This window comes from Gossypium raimondii, chromosome 11, assembly GCF_025698545.1.
Source record: "Gossypium raimondii isolate GPD5lz chromosome 11, ASM2569854v1, whole genome shotgun sequence".
In the NCBI taxonomy this organism is placed as follows: domain Eukaryota; kingdom Viridiplantae; phylum Streptophyta; class Magnoliopsida; order Malvales; family Malvaceae; genus Gossypium; species Gossypium raimondii.
This window is the reverse complement of record NC_068575.1, coordinates 52,541,239-52,559,207: the sequence shown is the minus strand read 5'-3', so window position 1 is coordinate 52,559,207 and position 17,969 is coordinate 52,541,239. Positions and strand designations below refer to the sequence as shown.

General features: G+C 33.1%; 2 protein-coding genes across 2 annotated transcripts; one reads left to right on the top strand and one right to left on the bottom strand.

The window, feature by feature from the left end:
• Positions 1 to 10,502: 10,502 nt before the first annotated feature.
• Positions 10,503 to 11,287, top strand: LOC105803053 (uncharacterized). Its single transcript, XM_012635003.2, has 2 exons — positions 10,503 to 10,936; positions 11,015 to 11,287. The coding sequence occupies exons 1-2, from the start codon at positions 10,671 to 10,673 to the stop codon at positions 11,091 to 11,093; spliced, it is 345 nt and encodes a 114-aa protein (XP_012490457.1). The 5' UTR covers positions 10,503 to 10,670; the 3' UTR covers positions 11,094 to 11,287.
• A 308-nt stretch (positions 11,288 to 11,595) lies between these two features.
• Positions 11,596 to 15,957, bottom strand: LOC105803051 (tubby-like F-box protein 3). The gene is made up of 6 exons (XM_012635000.2): positions 14,822 to 15,957; positions 13,610 to 13,697; positions 13,180 to 13,309; positions 12,914 to 13,093; positions 12,316 to 12,798; positions 11,596 to 11,899 (listed from the first exon to the last, which is right to left on the bottom strand). The coding sequence occupies exons 1-5, from the start codon at positions 15,167 to 15,169 to the stop codon at positions 12,327 to 12,329; spliced, it is 1,218 nt and encodes a 405-aa protein (XP_012490454.1). The 5' UTR covers positions 15,170 to 15,957; the 3' UTR covers positions 11,596 to 11,899; positions 12,316 to 12,326.
• Between the last annotated feature and the right edge of the window lie 2,012 nt (positions 15,958 to 17,969).

Sequence of the window (17,969 nt, the reverse complement as noted above, 5' to 3'; positions counted from 1 at the left end):
CAATATGCCCCAAAAAACCAACTTTTTTTAACCAGGACTCACATTTACTAAACTTTGCAAATAGTTGTTTATCTCGCAAAGTCTGTAGCACTATTCTCAGATGTTCAACATGCTTAGATTCATCACGAGAATAGATCAAGATGTCATCTATAAACACAACAACAAATCTATCCAAATACGGTCTGAAGATCTGATTTATTAGGTTTATAAAAATAGTAGGTGCATTCGTTAGTCCGAAAGGCATAACTAGAATCTCATAATGCATGTACCTCATTCGGAAAGTAGTTTTCGGCACATCAAATTCTTTAACTCACAACTGATAGTAAACTGATCTCAAATCTATCTTTGAAAACACTGTAGCCTCTTTCAGTTGATCAAACAAATCGTCTATTCGTGGCAGAGGATATTTATTCTTGATGGTCATTTTATTGAACTGTCGATAATCAATGCACATTCTCATAGTTTCGTCTTTCTTTTTCACAAACAAAACCGGTGCACCCTAGGGAGAATAACTCGGTCGTGTGAAACCTCTATCTGTCAATTCTTTCAACTAAGCTTTCAACTCTTTTAATACGGTCGGTGCCATTCTGTACGGAGCTATCGATATCAGTGTTGTTCCCGGCACTAACTTAATACCAATTTCAACTTCTCTAATCGGTGGCAAACCCGGTAACTCTTTAGGAAACACATCTGGGTATTTACATACAACTGGTACTAATTCAATCTTCTTTTCGGTCACTTTAGAGTCGAGTACATAGGCAAAGTAAGCTTCACAACCCTTTCTCACATATTTTCGAGCTAACATCGAAGAAATCATTACTGGTAAACCATTCAAATCATCTGATTCAATCTAGATAATCTTATTATTCTGACATTTCAAACCTCTATCTGTCAATTCTTTCAACTAAGCTTTCCACTCTTTTAATACGGTCGGTGCCATTCTGTACGGAGCTATCGATATCAGTATTGTTCCCGGCACTAACTCAATACCAATTTCAACTTCTCTGATCGGTGGCAAAACCTGGTAACTCTTTAGGAAACATATTCGGGTATTTACATACAACTGGTACTAATTTAATCTTCTTTTTGGTCACTTTAGAGTCGAGTACATAGGCAAAGTAAGCTTCACAACCCTTTCTCACATATTTTCGAGCTAACATCGAAGAAATCATTACTGGTAAACCATTCAAATCATCTGATTCAATCCAGATAATCTTATTATTCTGACATTTCAAACCAATCGTCTTCTGTTTGCAGTTTACAATAGCATCGTGCAATGTTAACCAATCCATACCCGAAATTATATCGAATTCGTCGAATGGCAACAACATCAGATCGGCAGAAAAATAGAAATATCGAGTAATCAATGGAAAGTTATTGCATACTTTATCAACCAAAACACACCTGCCTAAGGGGTTCGATACTCTAATCATAAATTTAACTACGAACGCAACAAAGAATGAATTGGGAAAAATAACTGAAGACAACCAATGAGAAAGATTATACCCAGGAAAGAATTCACCTAAACTTTACCTATTATTTTGAATCTGAATTAAACGATTCATTCACTTGTGTCTTGATTCGTAAAAATCCCTAAATTATGTTAATATCTCTTTCGGGAGTAAGAACAACTGACTCTAGGTTGATTAATTGAAATCTCTTTCTAATTAAAACCCCTATCGTCGCATTCACTCCATCTATGGATTCCTCTATTTGATTTGACTCTAATCCGGTAGATTTATGTCATTCTATTTCTAGGATTGCATACAACTCCACTCAATTATGATAGATCTACCCTTAAACAGGGAGCTTTGCTCCACTGAAATAAGAACATTAAACATGAATTAATATCCCTAAAATATTAAAACGCGAAATAAGCATACATAATTGAGAACAAGAATCAAGTATTTATCATGTAATTTAGAAATCAAATAATAAGATTCATTATAGGTTTTATCTTCCCTAGATATCTAGGGAATTTAGTTCATAATCTAAAAAAGAAACATCTCGAAGTCGGAAAAACTGCAAGACATAAAGAAATTCAAATAAATTTCGAAAGAAGTTAAAAGGAGATATTCAATCTTGAAGGAGATCCGCTTCTGAGTTGAATTTGGTGGCTTTCGTCGAGTCTTTTTATCGTTCTTCTCTGTGTTCCCCCTTAGGTCCTCTTCTAATATGTATTTATAAACTTTACAATGATCAGAAACTCTAAAAATTAGGTTTTTCGCGTAAAAGAGAAGCAGGGTGTGAAACCGACACGGGCTAGCACAGAGGCGTATGGCCAGCCCGTGTGAAAATGCTCAGGCCGTGTGGATGTTGAAAACAACTCTTTTTACTCGATTTTGGCTTGTTTTTTGCTCATTTTGCTCACCTAAGTATAGAAACATGAATTTAAAGGATTAAGAGCATCAAATTCACTAATTTACATAATAAATCATCCAAAAACACATCAAGAATGGGATTAAAAACATGTTACTTTTATGGCTTATTATGACCCAACAAAACAGAAATATGAATTGTTACTCTTATTTACATTTTAGGTTTTTACTTTTATTTTGCATTTTTTTCTTAAGATAGTTATGCCAAGCTTTACACAATCAACTGCAACTTCTTCCCAAGATTATCGAGGAAATAAAAGGAAATGGGTTCTAGAAGACGATGTTACGTTGGTTGCCTGTATGGTCGACTTGCACTATGTCGGAACTTTTAATGCAGATACGGAAGTCAAGACCGATTATTTAAATGAGTTAGAAATAATGTTAGAAATTTTTTTACCTCGTGCTATACTGAAGGCTAGACAGAATCTTGAATCAAGGATTAAGACATGGAAAAATGATTGGGCAATCGTTTACGACATACTCAAAGGAAAAGACAATAGTGGCTTGGTTAGGACGAGCATAGGCAGATGGTTGTTACTGAAGATGCTGTGTGGAACTCATATATAAGTGTAAGAATTATTTACTGTCTTTATTATCTTATTTTGACCAAGCTTGTATCTAATGTGGATTCTTTTTTTTCTATAGAGTCATAAAGAAGCCTGTCAATTCAAACATAACAGTTTTCCTTATTATGACAAACTTACTTCCATATATGCAAAAGATCGAGCCACTAGGAAAAATGCTTAAAAATCTGTTGATATTGCTGAAGAAATAGATGTTGAGGATGTAGCTACTACTAGGGATGAGCGTTCGATCGGATCGAATCGAATAAAAAAATTTGAGTTAATCTAGTTGACGAATCTTATTTTATCATCCTAACTCGATTTGAAATTTTCTCGAACCGAGTCGAGTGAAATAGAATTCAAATCGAATATATTTTTTCGAGTTAAATTAAAAAAAATGATTTTGGGTCCTTGTAACCACTGTCACCCACCGTAATCAAATTTGTTATTAACTTTCATCTCCTCATAATTTATTTATTAATCTTTTATATACAAGTTAGCTTTTTTGCTTGCTTAGTTGCTTCAATTATCTTCTAATTTTTGTCACTATGTTTTGAAATTAAAAATATATTAAATATAAAATGTGTTTTTAATAAAATTTATCTTAAAGATAAAATGTGAAATTGATACCAATATAAAATTTTAACATGAATATTTTATGGCATCATCAATAATTCAATTTTAATAGAAATTTATAAAGATTTAATATGATTAAACAATTCAATAATATAAATAGTACAAAATGTGAAATTTAATTTAATTTAATAATATAAATAGTAGATATAAATAAAATTATTATTTAAGTTTAGGGATTTTTTGGATGATTTGTTTTTTGGATAAAGGGTGAAAAATAAAAGTTGGGAAGGAAAATAAAATGTTTTGAGGGTTGAAGGAGTAAAATTTTGGGGGGAAAGTAAACGGGGAGTAGGATGGGAGGGGAGTAAAAGTTTTTTTTTTTTGGGGGGGGGGGAATGGGAGGGAGTAAAAGTATTGGGAGAAAGTAAAAAGGTTTGAGAGTTTGGGGTAAAAATATAAAATATTATAGTTTGGTATTCGGTTTATTCAAATTATTCGAGTTATTCAAATTTAAAAATTAAACTCGCTTTGAACTCGAAATTCAAAAAAAAAATTCGAATTGACTCGAATAACTCAATTCATTTAACTCGAAATTCGAAATCTTTTTCTATTTTTTTGAGTCGAATTGAGTTTTGCTCACCCCTAGCTACTGCAAAGAATCTTGAAGTAGGAAGCAATTACCATAGATGCGAAGATGATGTTTCATTGGATGAGATGGATGTTTCAGGTACACAATTGCTACCGTCGAAGCCAAACCAAAATGATTCCAAGTTTTCAAATAAGAAAAAAACATAGATTTCTGATGAAAGTAAACAAATTTTTACTTCACTTACTAATGCTACCACATTATTGGGGGAAAACATACGAACTGTTGGCCTTGAATTGAGTAGGAGCATTGCCTCCGAAGTGCTAATTCAAGGGAAGTAAAAAATGCTCATTCAAGAAAGTGCCCAAAAATTATATTTAGCCTTATGTGAAGTAAAAGGATTAACTGAAGATGATCGCTTTCGTGCATTGAACGAAATTTCAAACTATCCAACACAAATGTTCGTTTTCTTTAGCCTACCTTCTTCTGTGCAATTGGAATGGGTAAGAAGGTTTATTTCTACCTGTTAAAAATCATGGTTGTGTTAGTGATGTTTTGGTAACTTTTTGTATATGTAAAATTGGATAGTATAATGACATGATAGAATGCCACAGACTGTTGTAACTTTTTTATGTTGTAAAATTTAATATATAGATTATGGCATATAAGCTAATGGCATTATTTAACTTTTGTTAATGTATCAATATTATGTTTGGATGTAAAATATAATTATCAAGCTATTTATTACTTCTAATTTTTGCTTTTTAGTTTAGAAGATAAAATTATTTGTTTCGCTAATTATATTCTAACACATTAAATATACATTGTAGTTTAAAAATAATAAAGTAAGTTATATATTATTTTTCTAATATTATATATTATGATTTTTATTAATTCATATTTTAATAATATTTTATTAAGAATATTATTAAATTATATATTATTTTAATTAAACTGTATTTAATAATAATTAGATTAAATTATGATTAAATTATTTTTATTAAATTATATTTAATAATAACCCTATTAAAATTTAATAACAATAATCATCTACCTACAAAAATTCATTAAGGGTACTCGGTTATTTAAGTCTTTTTTCCTTATGCTATTACAACATATATTCCATTCAACCAAACACAAGAATACTATTACAATTCCATTCTATTTTATTTAACAAAATAATTGAATTACTGATTACAATTATATTTTATTACCCCCAATCAAACGTGGTGTAAGTGTTTGAATTGAAGTGCTTAGTTGTAGCGGCCACTTCGATTGCCACTATGATGAACAACTAAAATAGAGTAAATAAAGGACACGAAGAGTTGTTTACGCAATTCGATTTTCTTATGTTTGCGGAGCCTATATTGGTGAGAAATTCCACTATCTTTAATCTACAATACAACAAGTAAATCAAACTCTATCACTCTTCAAGTATAAAGACCTCACTCTTGTATATAAAGACTTAAACACTCACGATTGAGAATTTAGGTTGTAAACACAATTTGTTTACACTTCAAATACACTCACAAAATAAGTTCCTCTATGAACAATAAGGTGCTCTCTAAGCTCAATACATAAACCTATACAAATCTTTCAATATATAGAAGTTCTTTAGACTTACTAACATACTAGAGATCAATTACAATCCAACCCCTTAATAATAGCAGTTACTAGAGATTAATGTAAAGTATACGATTGGAGATTCATTCTTCAATGGTATATTTAATGTAATCTGATTTGTTCTCCACAATCCAAGGGGTTCAAGGATAATTGGTTTAAATGGATTAGTTTTAAAATCGAACTTTTATATATTTACAATACCAAAGTCCAAAAATTTAATTTCAATAAGCTACCAACTACAAATATAATAAGTGATATGTTGAATAAAAATAACATGCATTATTGTTGAATAATTTGCATTTAATGATGGATGCTAAATATCATCTGTCACACATTATATCAAAATCAAATCAAGCAACCAAATAATAAAAATGTTGTGCTGGTTTTGGACCCATATTTGTTTTTCTCTCTCTCTTCCTATTTATTTTGACAACAACAGTGGCGTAGCAGAATTAATCATGCAATTCCCCTGCCCAGCCCTCAACTACTCAAATTTCGACTTGTTACTTTAATATGCATTTAATGTGCTATAGTCGCTTTCTTTCCATTAAAATTAATTTCATTTTGAAATTAAGCACTACATGGATGTAACAACTCCAAATTTTATTATGGGTTCTGAAATATTATTTTTTAAATATATATACTGTCGAAATTTTTTTGAAAATCGACTTTTTATTTTTAAAATAATAATGAAGTCGCCACCAATCCTTTTTTATTTAGGTGTGATCAGATCACCTCAAAATTCGGTTATTTTAATAAAACTTTGGGTTTACTAAAATGGTAATCTTCGGTCTACAAAGTCCAAAAAATAAGTTCGGCAGTCGATTATGTATGAGGAGGGATTAACACCCTCATAATGCCCAAAATTGGTACATAGTTGATTACTTGTTGTTTTGATGTCGAAAATTGAAAGTTCAAAGAGAATTAAAATACGATCTCTCTTTGCATGATGTTCTTTTTAATTAAAATCACTTAATTAAATTAAATTTTACGAAAAGGCCTTATTTTGAGTTAGTCGAGAAGAAGAGATCATGCCCTGTAAGTTAGGACACGATGCTTTGAATACTCAAAAACAAGAATAGCCACCATTTGATCTTTACTTAATATCGTTTTTATTATTATATTTTTTTTTAAAATAGGATATTCGATTACTTTGGTCTTAGGAAGAGACCATAATCCGTAAGTTAGGAGCACGACTCTTCGAATCCCAAAAATAATGAACATTACCTTGGTTTCAAATGTTTCCTATACGTTGGGTAGAACGAATGAAAATTTTAAAACAATATACTTTCTAATTTGTTTAGGCCTAGTAATAAAATGGATAAATATATTCTAACACGATACATGACGTGGTGATTAACAAAATGAAGTAAAATAGTAGTGGATAAAATGAAATGATGACACTAAAATGATAAGCAAATGAATAAATAAATGAAGAAAAGTAAAAAGATGAAATAAAGAAATACCATGATAGTGGATAATAACAAAGCACCTATAATAATAAAACATCAATTTTATAGTAGTAATAGCGATAATCGTGTCGTGATTACTATCATAGTACTAATATGAATAATAAAAATAATAATGATAAATATAAGGATAAAATAAAATGTACATAAAAATATAAATAACATGAATTTTAAGTGTTAAAATAAAATATATAGTAAATAAAAGGTAAAATTAAATAAATGATGGATTAAGTTGAAATTTAAACAAAACTTAAAGTACGAATTGTAAAATAAATGAAGAAAAGGGAAGTAGAGGACTAAATTGATAATAGGACAGAATTTAATACCTAAATTATAAGAAAACATAATGTAAAGGATTAAATTAAAATTAAGTATAAAACTTTAGGGACTTCGGGGGTAAATAATCCCAGACCTAGCACATGTCATTCCAAAAGGGTCGAGAGTACAAGGACTGAATTGAATATAAAAAAAACTTAAAGGCATAAATCGTAGAAGAAAAAATATAAGGGATCCAATTGAAACAATGTAGAAATGTACAAGAACCAAATAGATAATTATTCCAAACCCCAGTACATGCCATTCCCTTGGCAAGTCAACGCTAGGTCAAAGGACTGAATAATAAGAAAATAAAATAAAAGGCACAAAAATAAAATAATATAAAAAATAATATAAGGCGAAATTGCAAGAAAGCCTAAATACAGAAGGACTAAAATAGAAATTAGACCTCTTTTCAAGAAACACGGGGATCCTGATGGTACTCGGGTTGGGTCCTTGGATTGCGTCAAAACGACGCCATTCTGGGTGTCCATTTCCAAAAATGGTCAATAGTCAATGGACCAAAATAAAAATAAAAATAAAATAAAATGGTAAAATTTAAAAAAAGAAAAAAAAACTAAATCAGGACTATCAAGACACGTTTAAAAGTGGGAGGACCTGGGCAACAATTATCCCTCCTTAAAAAACATGTGGATCTAAAGGGAGGTTGGGTCGGGTTGGCGAATCTTGTCCAAAACAATGCCATTTTGGGGTTTCTGAAACCAGTCCAAAATGACGTTGTACTAGTGCCCTATTTAAGTTAAACTTTTCTGAAAAAAATTCATTTCATCTCTTGCTTTTAAAAAAAACTTCCTTTCTTCTTCTTTTTTCTCTCAGACATCCCTATGTCCGGCCACGGAGCCGTCGTTGCCCCGCCATGGCCACCGGTCATCGACGTCGGAGACCGCCGCCTCCGGTAGGTAGAGATTGCAAAAAATAGACCATTTTTATCCCTTCTTCTCGAGAATCCATATCTGGGGTCAAAATCCCTAGAGCTCAATCGGAGTTCAGTGACAAAAATGGAACCTCTCGATTCCTGGTCTTCCTCCGGTGCGGCCTTAGGCGAATCCTTAAGGATTCGACAGCCTCTCAGACCAGATGAGGCACCAACGACGGCGGCAACGGTAAAAAAACTTAATTAATTTTTTAATATATGCGTGATTCAAAAAAAAAAAACAAAGAAAAAGAACTACCTTCTGTTAAAACTATTGTAGTTTTCTATTCTCTTTTTTTTGCTTCTCCGTAAAAAAAATACATCTCAATTTTATGGCTTTTATAGCCTATTACATATATATTTTATTTTCCTTTTTGTTGTTTATGTCATTTTTGTCATTTGTCTCATTTCTTTTTTCTTTGCAGGTGTTCACGGCAAGGTCAACGGCGTTGGGTAACCATGCCTTGCCATTTTGGTGCAATGGTGGTAGAGGGTGCATCAGGCCTCTAGCGGTGAGCATGCCGACGTGGTGGGGTGCGGCGCGAAAGGGGACTTAGGATTTTAAGGTTTTCTAAAAAAATTGGAGGCTGTGGGCTTGGATTTGTGTAACATTGGGTTTGGTTTAGGTTTTGTAAATGAACTTAACTTTTATTTATTTTTGTTTTATTTGTTTGGGTTTATTTATTTGCGTTAACAAACATATACTATAGACATTGATTAAAATATATAAATATTTTTAAGCATAACTCTTAACATTTATTCTTTTTATCCTATTTTTCTTTTATCATTTCGATCCTAACTTTCATGAACTTTAACAAAATTGTTTTTTTTGACAAAAAACTGATCTGTTAAGATTTTATCTTCATTTACTTGGTAATTTGTGTGAGTACCTTATTCTTGATGTAGATAGTTTCTTTTCTTTTTTAAATACGAACCATTTTAAAATTAGTACTAATCTTTTATATATTTTTTAAATTTTTATGAAGCATCACGCGAGCTACTAAATTAGTATTATTATAATTTTAATGGTCCATAAAAACAGAAGAAGCAAATTGGTTAGGTAAGAAGTAAAAAAGAAAAAGGAGTAATATGATAAAAGTATGGTAAGTCTCTGCATTTTAAAATAATAATAAAATTTCCATTCATGGACCAACATTCGATATGTCACGTTACAGTTGCAAATTTTAATCCATATTTTTACCTAATATATTATAAGAAAAGAGCTTTTAATTATATAAAATGTAAAATCATTATTTCACTTTTTAAACTAAATATTTGAATGTGGATTGTTAAAATTTGGTTTGAAATGAATTAAGAATTTTATATAATTACTTAATTCTATTATTACTCATTAATTTAATTGCTTTTATTTTTTAAAATCTAAAATTTTAATTTTGAATGAGATGCTAGTCATGAATTAAAATTTCAAAATTCAAAAAAGTATAGAGATTAAATATGATGAGATTGAAGAGTAATGATTAAATTCATAAGTTATGCATAATATGAAACTAATACCAAAATTTAACCTAACCATTTGGTTCAAAAATGAAAAAAATACGAAGATTAAATTTAACCAAATTAATATCAAACTACTAGATCTTTACTACTTATTTTACTAGTTTACTTTAGATTAAAATTTCGGATAGTAAATTGCTCGAAAGATGACTAGTTTACATTTGTTAAAAGAATTTCTCCAAAGTAATAAATAATAATAAAAAACCCCTCAAATTCGAGCAAGTGTATCCATATCCAAAACCAAGGTTTGATCTACAAACCCGCTCCACCGGTTCAACAATAGATATTTTTGCGCATGGGTTGGATGAAAGGAATAAAAAGTTGTATTGATTCAACAATAGCTGGGCGATGGGTTCTTACCGTTTGTGAGGTAAAAGTGTGAATTTTTGCGCATGGCGTTGAATGGTAGTTGAAAGGGTGAGTCAAAGAAGAGTAGTTTGAACTTTAAGTACATAAATTAGAATTAGACTAGTAGGCTTCTTGTTTTGACTAGTAAGCACAGATCAAACACTTATCATCACAATAACTACATAATGCGTGCAAATAACCACTTCCAAGGCTTTCGCCTACATAAACAAGGATCCGCCTTTCCTATTTTTCTTCAGCTTCTTTCTTACATACCTGTGTTTCAACACTCGGATTATCTCTCCGGCAACGTCTTCCTGGTGGTGGAAGTGGTGAACACTGAAGGCCAAGTAACAAGTTAGCAAAATGGGACCTGGTGGACCGGGAGGAGGGCCGGGAGGACCTGGTGGACCGGGAGGATGGGGAGGAGGACCTGGTGGTTGGGGTCCTGGCCCCGGAGGACCTGGCGGATTTGGGCCTGGAGGTCCTGGTTGGGGTCCGGGACCTGGAGGTCCTGGTTGGGGTCCGGGACCTGGAGGTCCCTGGGGCCCTGGATTTGGAGGTCCTGGTTTTTGGCCTGGTGGGTTCTTTGGCGGCTTTGCAGATGGTTTGTGCAATATGATATCTTCCTGGTAAGCAATCAAATCTTTACTCAATTCCGGTATAGTTAAATGCGGTTTGATTGAGGTTAAATTTGATTGGGATTGCAGCTTCTACTGTCTTTGCTGTTGTTGGCTACTACAAGACTGCTTTGGTCGACGCCCTGGCTATGGTCCTCCCCCTTTCTAATCATCTGCTGGCTGCTGTTGCTATACATGTGTTTTCTGTAGTGCCTTGTAATAAATTTAATAATCTAGTTTTAAGCTTTTTTTCGTTGCTCTTGCTTCCGCCACTATTTTCATCTATGACCATCCAAACTTTTATCAAAAGTAATAAATGTGACTGATTTCCATTAGGGAAGGTCATTTTCTTTTTCTAGAAAACCTTTACATCCACCTTAGCATGCCCAAATGACACAGTCCAATTCTTTGTTCAAAAGCAAAAACAAATAAATCCACAAAATGTTTTCCCTTACTCAGATGTTCATAACTCAAAAAGGTATTTGAATGTTCTTTTGGATAAGTTGTGCAAAATCTATTGTTGCCTACATATGACCCAGTCTCATGCTCTATTTGACACGGCCAAAATATTTACAGAACTTGAAATGTAAATATCAATAATTTGCCAACAACAACTTCAGATTAACATTTGAGAGGCACAGTTTGAGAAATGAGGAAGTGCACATCTAAAATGGACAACAGTCTCCTACAAGGGAGCTCCCTTAACAAATTCAAGAAACCATTCAACAGTTTTTAGTTCATCTTTTTTTCCGCTCAACAATCAAAGAGACAATCATGTTAACAAAGCGCACAACCAACATAACGGCCATGTCTCGCTCTTAATACAAACGGTTATATGTACAGCAAAGAACTAAAATAAAAGTTAAATCCTAACTTCTCATATGGAAACAGAAAAGCACTAAAGTACCAAGCAACTTTGTAGCAGAACATGCCAAATCCATACCTGCAAACCAACTACTTTGCATCTCGCACAACCTGCGTTTCAAAACCAAGAGCTTTAACCACTTACAATCCACAAGTAGATGCAGAATTAAAGATAAATCTGCTGATTGAAGGTGCTTATTGGCAAGTCAATTATACTGCTGACCAAGTTATACGGCAGATTCTTTTTCTTTTTTGGTAAAATTACACAATAGATTCTATAAGTACAGTATCATATCTAATATCTAGATTCTTAAAGCACATAAACTAGAATTCTAGGCCAAAAATGGCGTAAACAAACAAATTAATGAACAGACTACAGCAAAGTTAAAATTTGCTATAATGAAATATGGCAAACCTTGCTTGATTATTTGTCACAATCCAGAAAACAAAGAGGGCATTGACAAAAAACATTGCCTCTATTGAGATTCAAAATTGTCAAAAGTCCAAATGTTAGGTTAAACACATACCTGTTTGCATATCACTCACAAGCGATCTTAGTATCGAAGCTACTAAGGCATATAGCAAATGCCTGAAAAGCTGAGATTGGATACTGATAATCCATAGTGAATACATCCTTCCCCACTTTACCGAATTGGAGAATGACATTCTCATGCTCCTGACCAGCAGCTGCATTTTCAGGAGATGCAACCAGCTGAAAATTTTTGACTGATGCAACTGTTACCCGTCCATTGAAGTTCAGACACCAGCACTGGAGTTGTTCATGCCACCTCGGTGACTTGTTCCTCAATACTAGCATTCCATCTTTCTGGTCAGACAAAGGTCCAGATTGGAAACTCTCTGCACGGGTTGATTTTGATCTAAAGAACAGCAGTGATGGGAAGGCATCCAGATTACTGTGTAGGAATTCAGTCTGTGTGGGAGCAACACCTCCAGGTTCAATAGAAGAGGCTGGGATGGCATCCATGATGCAGTGCATTCTCCTTGGACCTCTACGGTGCAGAATATGTTAATTTCAGTAAGCATACAAAAACAAGGAGCTAAACAATGACCAACCCCTGATACAAGGACAGGGATAGAAAGAGCAACTTTCAAGATACACCTTACCTAGAACCCAGGACATTCAACTCATAAGAGATGTGGGCTACAGGATAGTTGCCAGCTGGGACACGAGGAGAAACTTGTTTCATATTAATTAGCCTGGTGGAGCAACTTTTAGTAACTTTTGTTCCAGCATTTGGAGGTTGTGCATCATAGACTGTGAATTTGGTCCCCAAAAAGTTGGATCTGTTAAAACAAATCAAGGTAAGTTTAGATTTCTGAAATGACTAATGTATGATGCATCAGTAAAATCATAAACCAGCTGACAATACCTCAACTTTCCAATGTAGGTACTGCTTCCTTTTGACACATCATTGCAATTTAATGAGATGATATAATCTGTGCAGGTAGGACGGCGGCACTTCCTTGCAGCAAGAAGGAACTTTCCATCATCGTTGGAAGCTGCCAAGTCAATACCCAAAGCAAAACAGTTTCATATATACAACTAAGAGAAGATACCAAAAGAGAAACAAGGCACTCACCAACCACCACATCATTGTAAAGGCAATAACTTTCTATGAATCTAATTACATAACATATCCTTAATATTTTTAACTCAATTAAAAAAATATAAGAAAAATCCTACGTCAGAATACAAAAGCACCAAGCAGTACAAATGACCATTCATAAGAGTAAAGCTCACAACATCAGCCCCTTTCTCCAACACCCTAGATGAAACACAAATAAATTAAAGCAGCTCACCTTGATTCAAGCCAAGGTAAAGATAATATGTTTGGTTGCTACGGTTACGTTTTATGTAACATTGAAGGAGGGAGTCCCTTGGACCAGGCTGCAGAAACAAAAAACAAGGACTGTGAACATGTATCTTAACTTTTCACTTATCGTGGATGATTAATGAGCGATAGAAGCTGTTCCAAGTACAAACAGAGTGCTTATAGTATATTCTTTATTAACTTAGACAGGTACCTTTCAATAAAATTATACTGAGAAACAAGTCTCAAGTTTGCAATTCATCTGAGGAGAATATCTAATTTAGGATTCAAAACTTATGATTTGATAACCTAAGAAAAAAGAACCAGTTGTCATGCAGCACGATAACAAAACAGTACCTGACATATTTCTAAGTTTTAGATTTTAAACTTCCTCAGAAGACAATCCTAGAATGCGAAACACATCTCAGCTCAAACAAATCAGCAGAGAGAATATATTGCCCTCATTTTACTCAACTATAAGCAGCATCAAACCAGTAAAGAGAGTACAACTGGACCAAGGGATGCCACAAATTTTGTAAATGTATCCCACCAGTAAAGAAACAAGAAGAACAAGAATGTGCATCCCTCCAAGTGAAGTCATCACCTACTGCTGCTTTTTAAGTAAATTTAGATGCTGCACAGGAAAGGACACTTTGGTAGCAGGATTGGGAGCTATGTTATGAGATGCATATGGTCATATCATAGGTGCTACGGCTAAGTAAACAAATCCTACTTTTAATGTATTTGTGTTGGAAGTTCATGCTATAAGCGGATGGATAGTTTTTCCTCAAGATATAGCCATTTATAATGTAATCGTCGAAACTGATTACAAGTTTAAATGGAGCTTAAGGGGGGAGGGGCTAGATTATCTACAACAGGGGCCTTAGAACTATCTCTTTGACCTGTAACCTTAATTCAATATCCTGGTCATTTCTTGAGACGGATTGGAACAATGTAGCACATTCTTTAGCCACACATGCTTTATCCTTATGCGGTGAATTTGTATGAGTCGAGAATGGTCCACCATTGCTGATACCTTATCTTGACTTGGATGCTATTTCAGTTGGCTAATGAAATGTCTTTGTCAAAAAGAAGATAAAAGATTCAAGGCCAGAGTATAAGAGAATCACTTTAAGACCAAATACAACACTGAATGAAAGAAATTCAATCAAATAAAAAGGAATAGGCAAACATCTATTACCTGTTTCAATGAGATTGGGAATGTCAACTTGCAAGAAATTTCTGGGGTTTTCACAATTTCCTTCATAATCTCTCTCCAATTCCTACATACACCAGCACAAACAACCACATTCTTTCGTGGAGGCCAAGTACTCTCTGATGCCTCTATTCTCATCAACACATCCCTCAAAAGCTCAGGCGGCATGTTTGCCCAACAACTCTGCTTGAACACATCAACTGGAACTGAGCTGTCCTGAACTACCCTATGTGACCTCGATCTCATGCCATACCCAAACTTCACGTCAAACCCTCTTCTCGATATACTCCCAAACTCTCCCTTCATCTCCTGGATAATGCTCTTAAACGACATCGATGCCTCCTAATCCTCTAAAACCCAATGATAACTTAACAACGGACTTCACCTCTACAATTTGTAGTAACTAAGGAATGTACCTAAAAACATTCAATTCCGAATCACTACAACTTACAACCTAACATCCTCCAGCTCACAAACACAGAAAGTATAACCGAATAAACACTAACGATTCGAATTTCGCAGTTAAAACTCTCAAAATTCATACAGAAATAAGCTATGAGCACTAAACAACACGATCCAGAACCAGAAGCCTGATAAGATCGAAAAGTCACAGAAGTGGCTCCACAGCCCCTAATCACAATTTCTCCTCCAAAACAATGCAGATTGCCATAACCGATATCTAAGAAAATAACACAAGGACACAACACTGAGCACCAAAACTTACCCTTCAGCCAATAAATCTAGCAATAGCTGAAAACAGAAAGGCGGCAGTGAAAAAGATCAACAAAATTCAAACGAACACCAGCAGATCTCTCCTCTTATCCTAACCAACCAAGAGCCATAAAACTAACAGATAATAAGAAAGGAGACAATTGTGAATTCATCAAACCTTTAAAGAGAGAGAGAGAGAGATCAAAGCAGAAGGAAGAACATCCGGATCAAGAAGAACCGGGTATTCGGATCATGGGTGGAACCGATGAAATCTAAGGTGGTCGGCCTTGGGCAGAGTGAAAGAGGGATGCAGGTGCGGGAAAGGGAAAAGGAAAAGGTTAGGGCTTTGTTGGCTTTATGGTGTTGTTTTTAGTTGGGTTTGGTGCGGTTTCTTTTTGTGTGGTGATGTGTGAAGGACCTTAGAGACGAGACCAGAATTTCACTGTGAGTGTGAATGCCAGCCCCCCCAGAGTGGGTCCCCTCTACTCCTTATCCTATGCTGTCACTGCCCCCTTTTGTCTCACTCTCACCCATATGCGCTCGGATTCGGGTTCCAAAAATATGAGCCACGGGTTAATATATTCGCCGAATTCACACATTGGTACACTAAAATAGTGTGGTCTGCTTTATTCTCCCAAGGACGAGCATATAAGTTCCAACCTGGAGAAACGGGTTTTTTAGAGGTTTTTACTTCAAATGCTATAATAGGTACACTATAAAAATCTTGCCTTTAAAATTTTATTAATCTTCCAGAAATCAAAATTTATGATTAGTGCAAATGGTTTTGTCCCTATCTATCCAGATCCATCAAATGCAAATAAGTTGGAAAAAATGTGAAATACAGCTTACTAGGTTAACATGATTCTTCTATTTTCTTCTATTTCCAATCAAATTGAGCCATGATATTTCTCTTCTTCTTTTTCCTTCTCAATAAAAATGGATTTTATGATGTTTATCCTGGAAGGTCCTAAGGCTTTCCGTCTTTGACTCATGTCCAATGCTATCTCTTTCTCTCCCTTTTTTTCATTATAAACACAAATGGGTAAATCTCAATTTTGTTCCCTTTTATTTTATTAAATGTTCAAAATTCAATTTCGCTTGAATTTCATAGACTCAATGCTATCTCTTTCTCTCCTCTTTTTTCATTATAAATATAAATGGTTAAATTTTAATTTTGGTCATTATATAATGCTCAATTTAAGATTTAATCTTCATACTTTATTTTATTTTTACATAATTTGTTCCCTCAATGTTTATAATTCCATTAGTTATTTATATAGAAAGAAGGTCCTAAGCAATTTTGTCATCACACATGTCTTTTTCCTCTCTTTTACCCTATAAGATAATAGTAAAATTTTAGTATTGATCCTCTACTTTGCTAAAGTTTAGGATTTAGTCTATATTTTAATTTGACATGATTTGATCATCTCTTTATCAATGACATTAGTTTATCTAAATACTTAATACCGATTAAAATGTTGTCATGAATTTTCTTAAGAACACCTTTCTAACACATACCCAAAAATAATCACTATTTTGACTAACTAAAAATAGAAGAACCAAATTATGTCAAATTAAAGTATAAATATTAATTCTAAAATTTAAACATAGTATAAGAACCGTAATTATAATTTTTCATTTAATTTAATAAAAAATTAACTTTTATAAAAATATTTTTAATTAAAATAAAGATAACTACAATCATAATTATTTTAATATTAATAAGCCTTTAATAAATAATCATAGGTATAATTAAAATCTGAATCCCGGAAAACATTCTACTCAATTTTATAATGAAGTATAAGAATTTTATCAAATATTTAAAAAAGTTTCAAAATGAACTCTCCCGACAAAAGAGAAAAATGCAACGATGTTGAATTAATTCTGACGCTTTTAGAGTATTTATTATTACAAATTAAGTTGAATTACAAGTGCCTCCACCTTAACCAAATATTTGTATACGTTTTGTTTTATGTTTTATTAGGTAGAAATGAGATGAATTTGTGTCAAACAAAAATTTATACAAATCAAAACATTTTATTTTTATGTTAAATAATATAAAACAATACACACAAATCAAAGGATTTAGTATGACGGTTCCTCATTCCATCCTTTAACAATTAAGTTGAGGGTTCAATCTCCGTCTATAATTAGCCGTCTCATTTGTACCTTCGGATATATTAACACCCCAAAATTAAAATAACCTTTTTTTTCTGTCTTTTTTATTCTTTAAATTTATGTTGCTTGTCACATTATTCTCAAAATGGACGAAAAAATAAATTTTTTTTGCAATCTGCGAAGTTATTTTAGCCCTTAATTTAATTTTGTCTTTTTAATTCTTAAACTTTTGTTATTTATCAAATCATTTCAAAATAGATGAAAACTGTAACAACCTAAATTTTAACAATGAAAATTCGATTTT

Bases quoted from the DNA above. Each gene is read 5' to 3' on its own strand.
- LOC105803053 (XM_012635003.2), top strand. From the start codon at position 10,671: ATGGGACCTGGTGGACCGGGAGGAGGGCCGGGAGGACCTGGTGGACCG. The intron at 10,937-11,014 runs GTAAGCAATCAA...TTGGGATTGCAG, and splicing joins TGCAATATGATATCTTCCTG to CTTCTACTGTCTTTGCTGTT.
- LOC105803051 (XM_012635000.2), bottom strand. From the start codon at position 15,169: ATGTCGTTTAAGAGCATTATCCAGGAGATGAAGGGAGAGTTTGGGAGT. The intron at 13,698-14,821 runs GTAATAGATGTT...TTGTTTCTGCAG, and splicing joins TCCCAATCTCATTGAAACAG to CCTGGTCCAAGGGACTCCCT. The intron at 12,799-12,913 runs GTAAGGTGTATC...TCTGCACCGTAG, and splicing joins TTGAATGTCCTGGGTTCTAG to AGGTCCAAGGAGAATGCACT.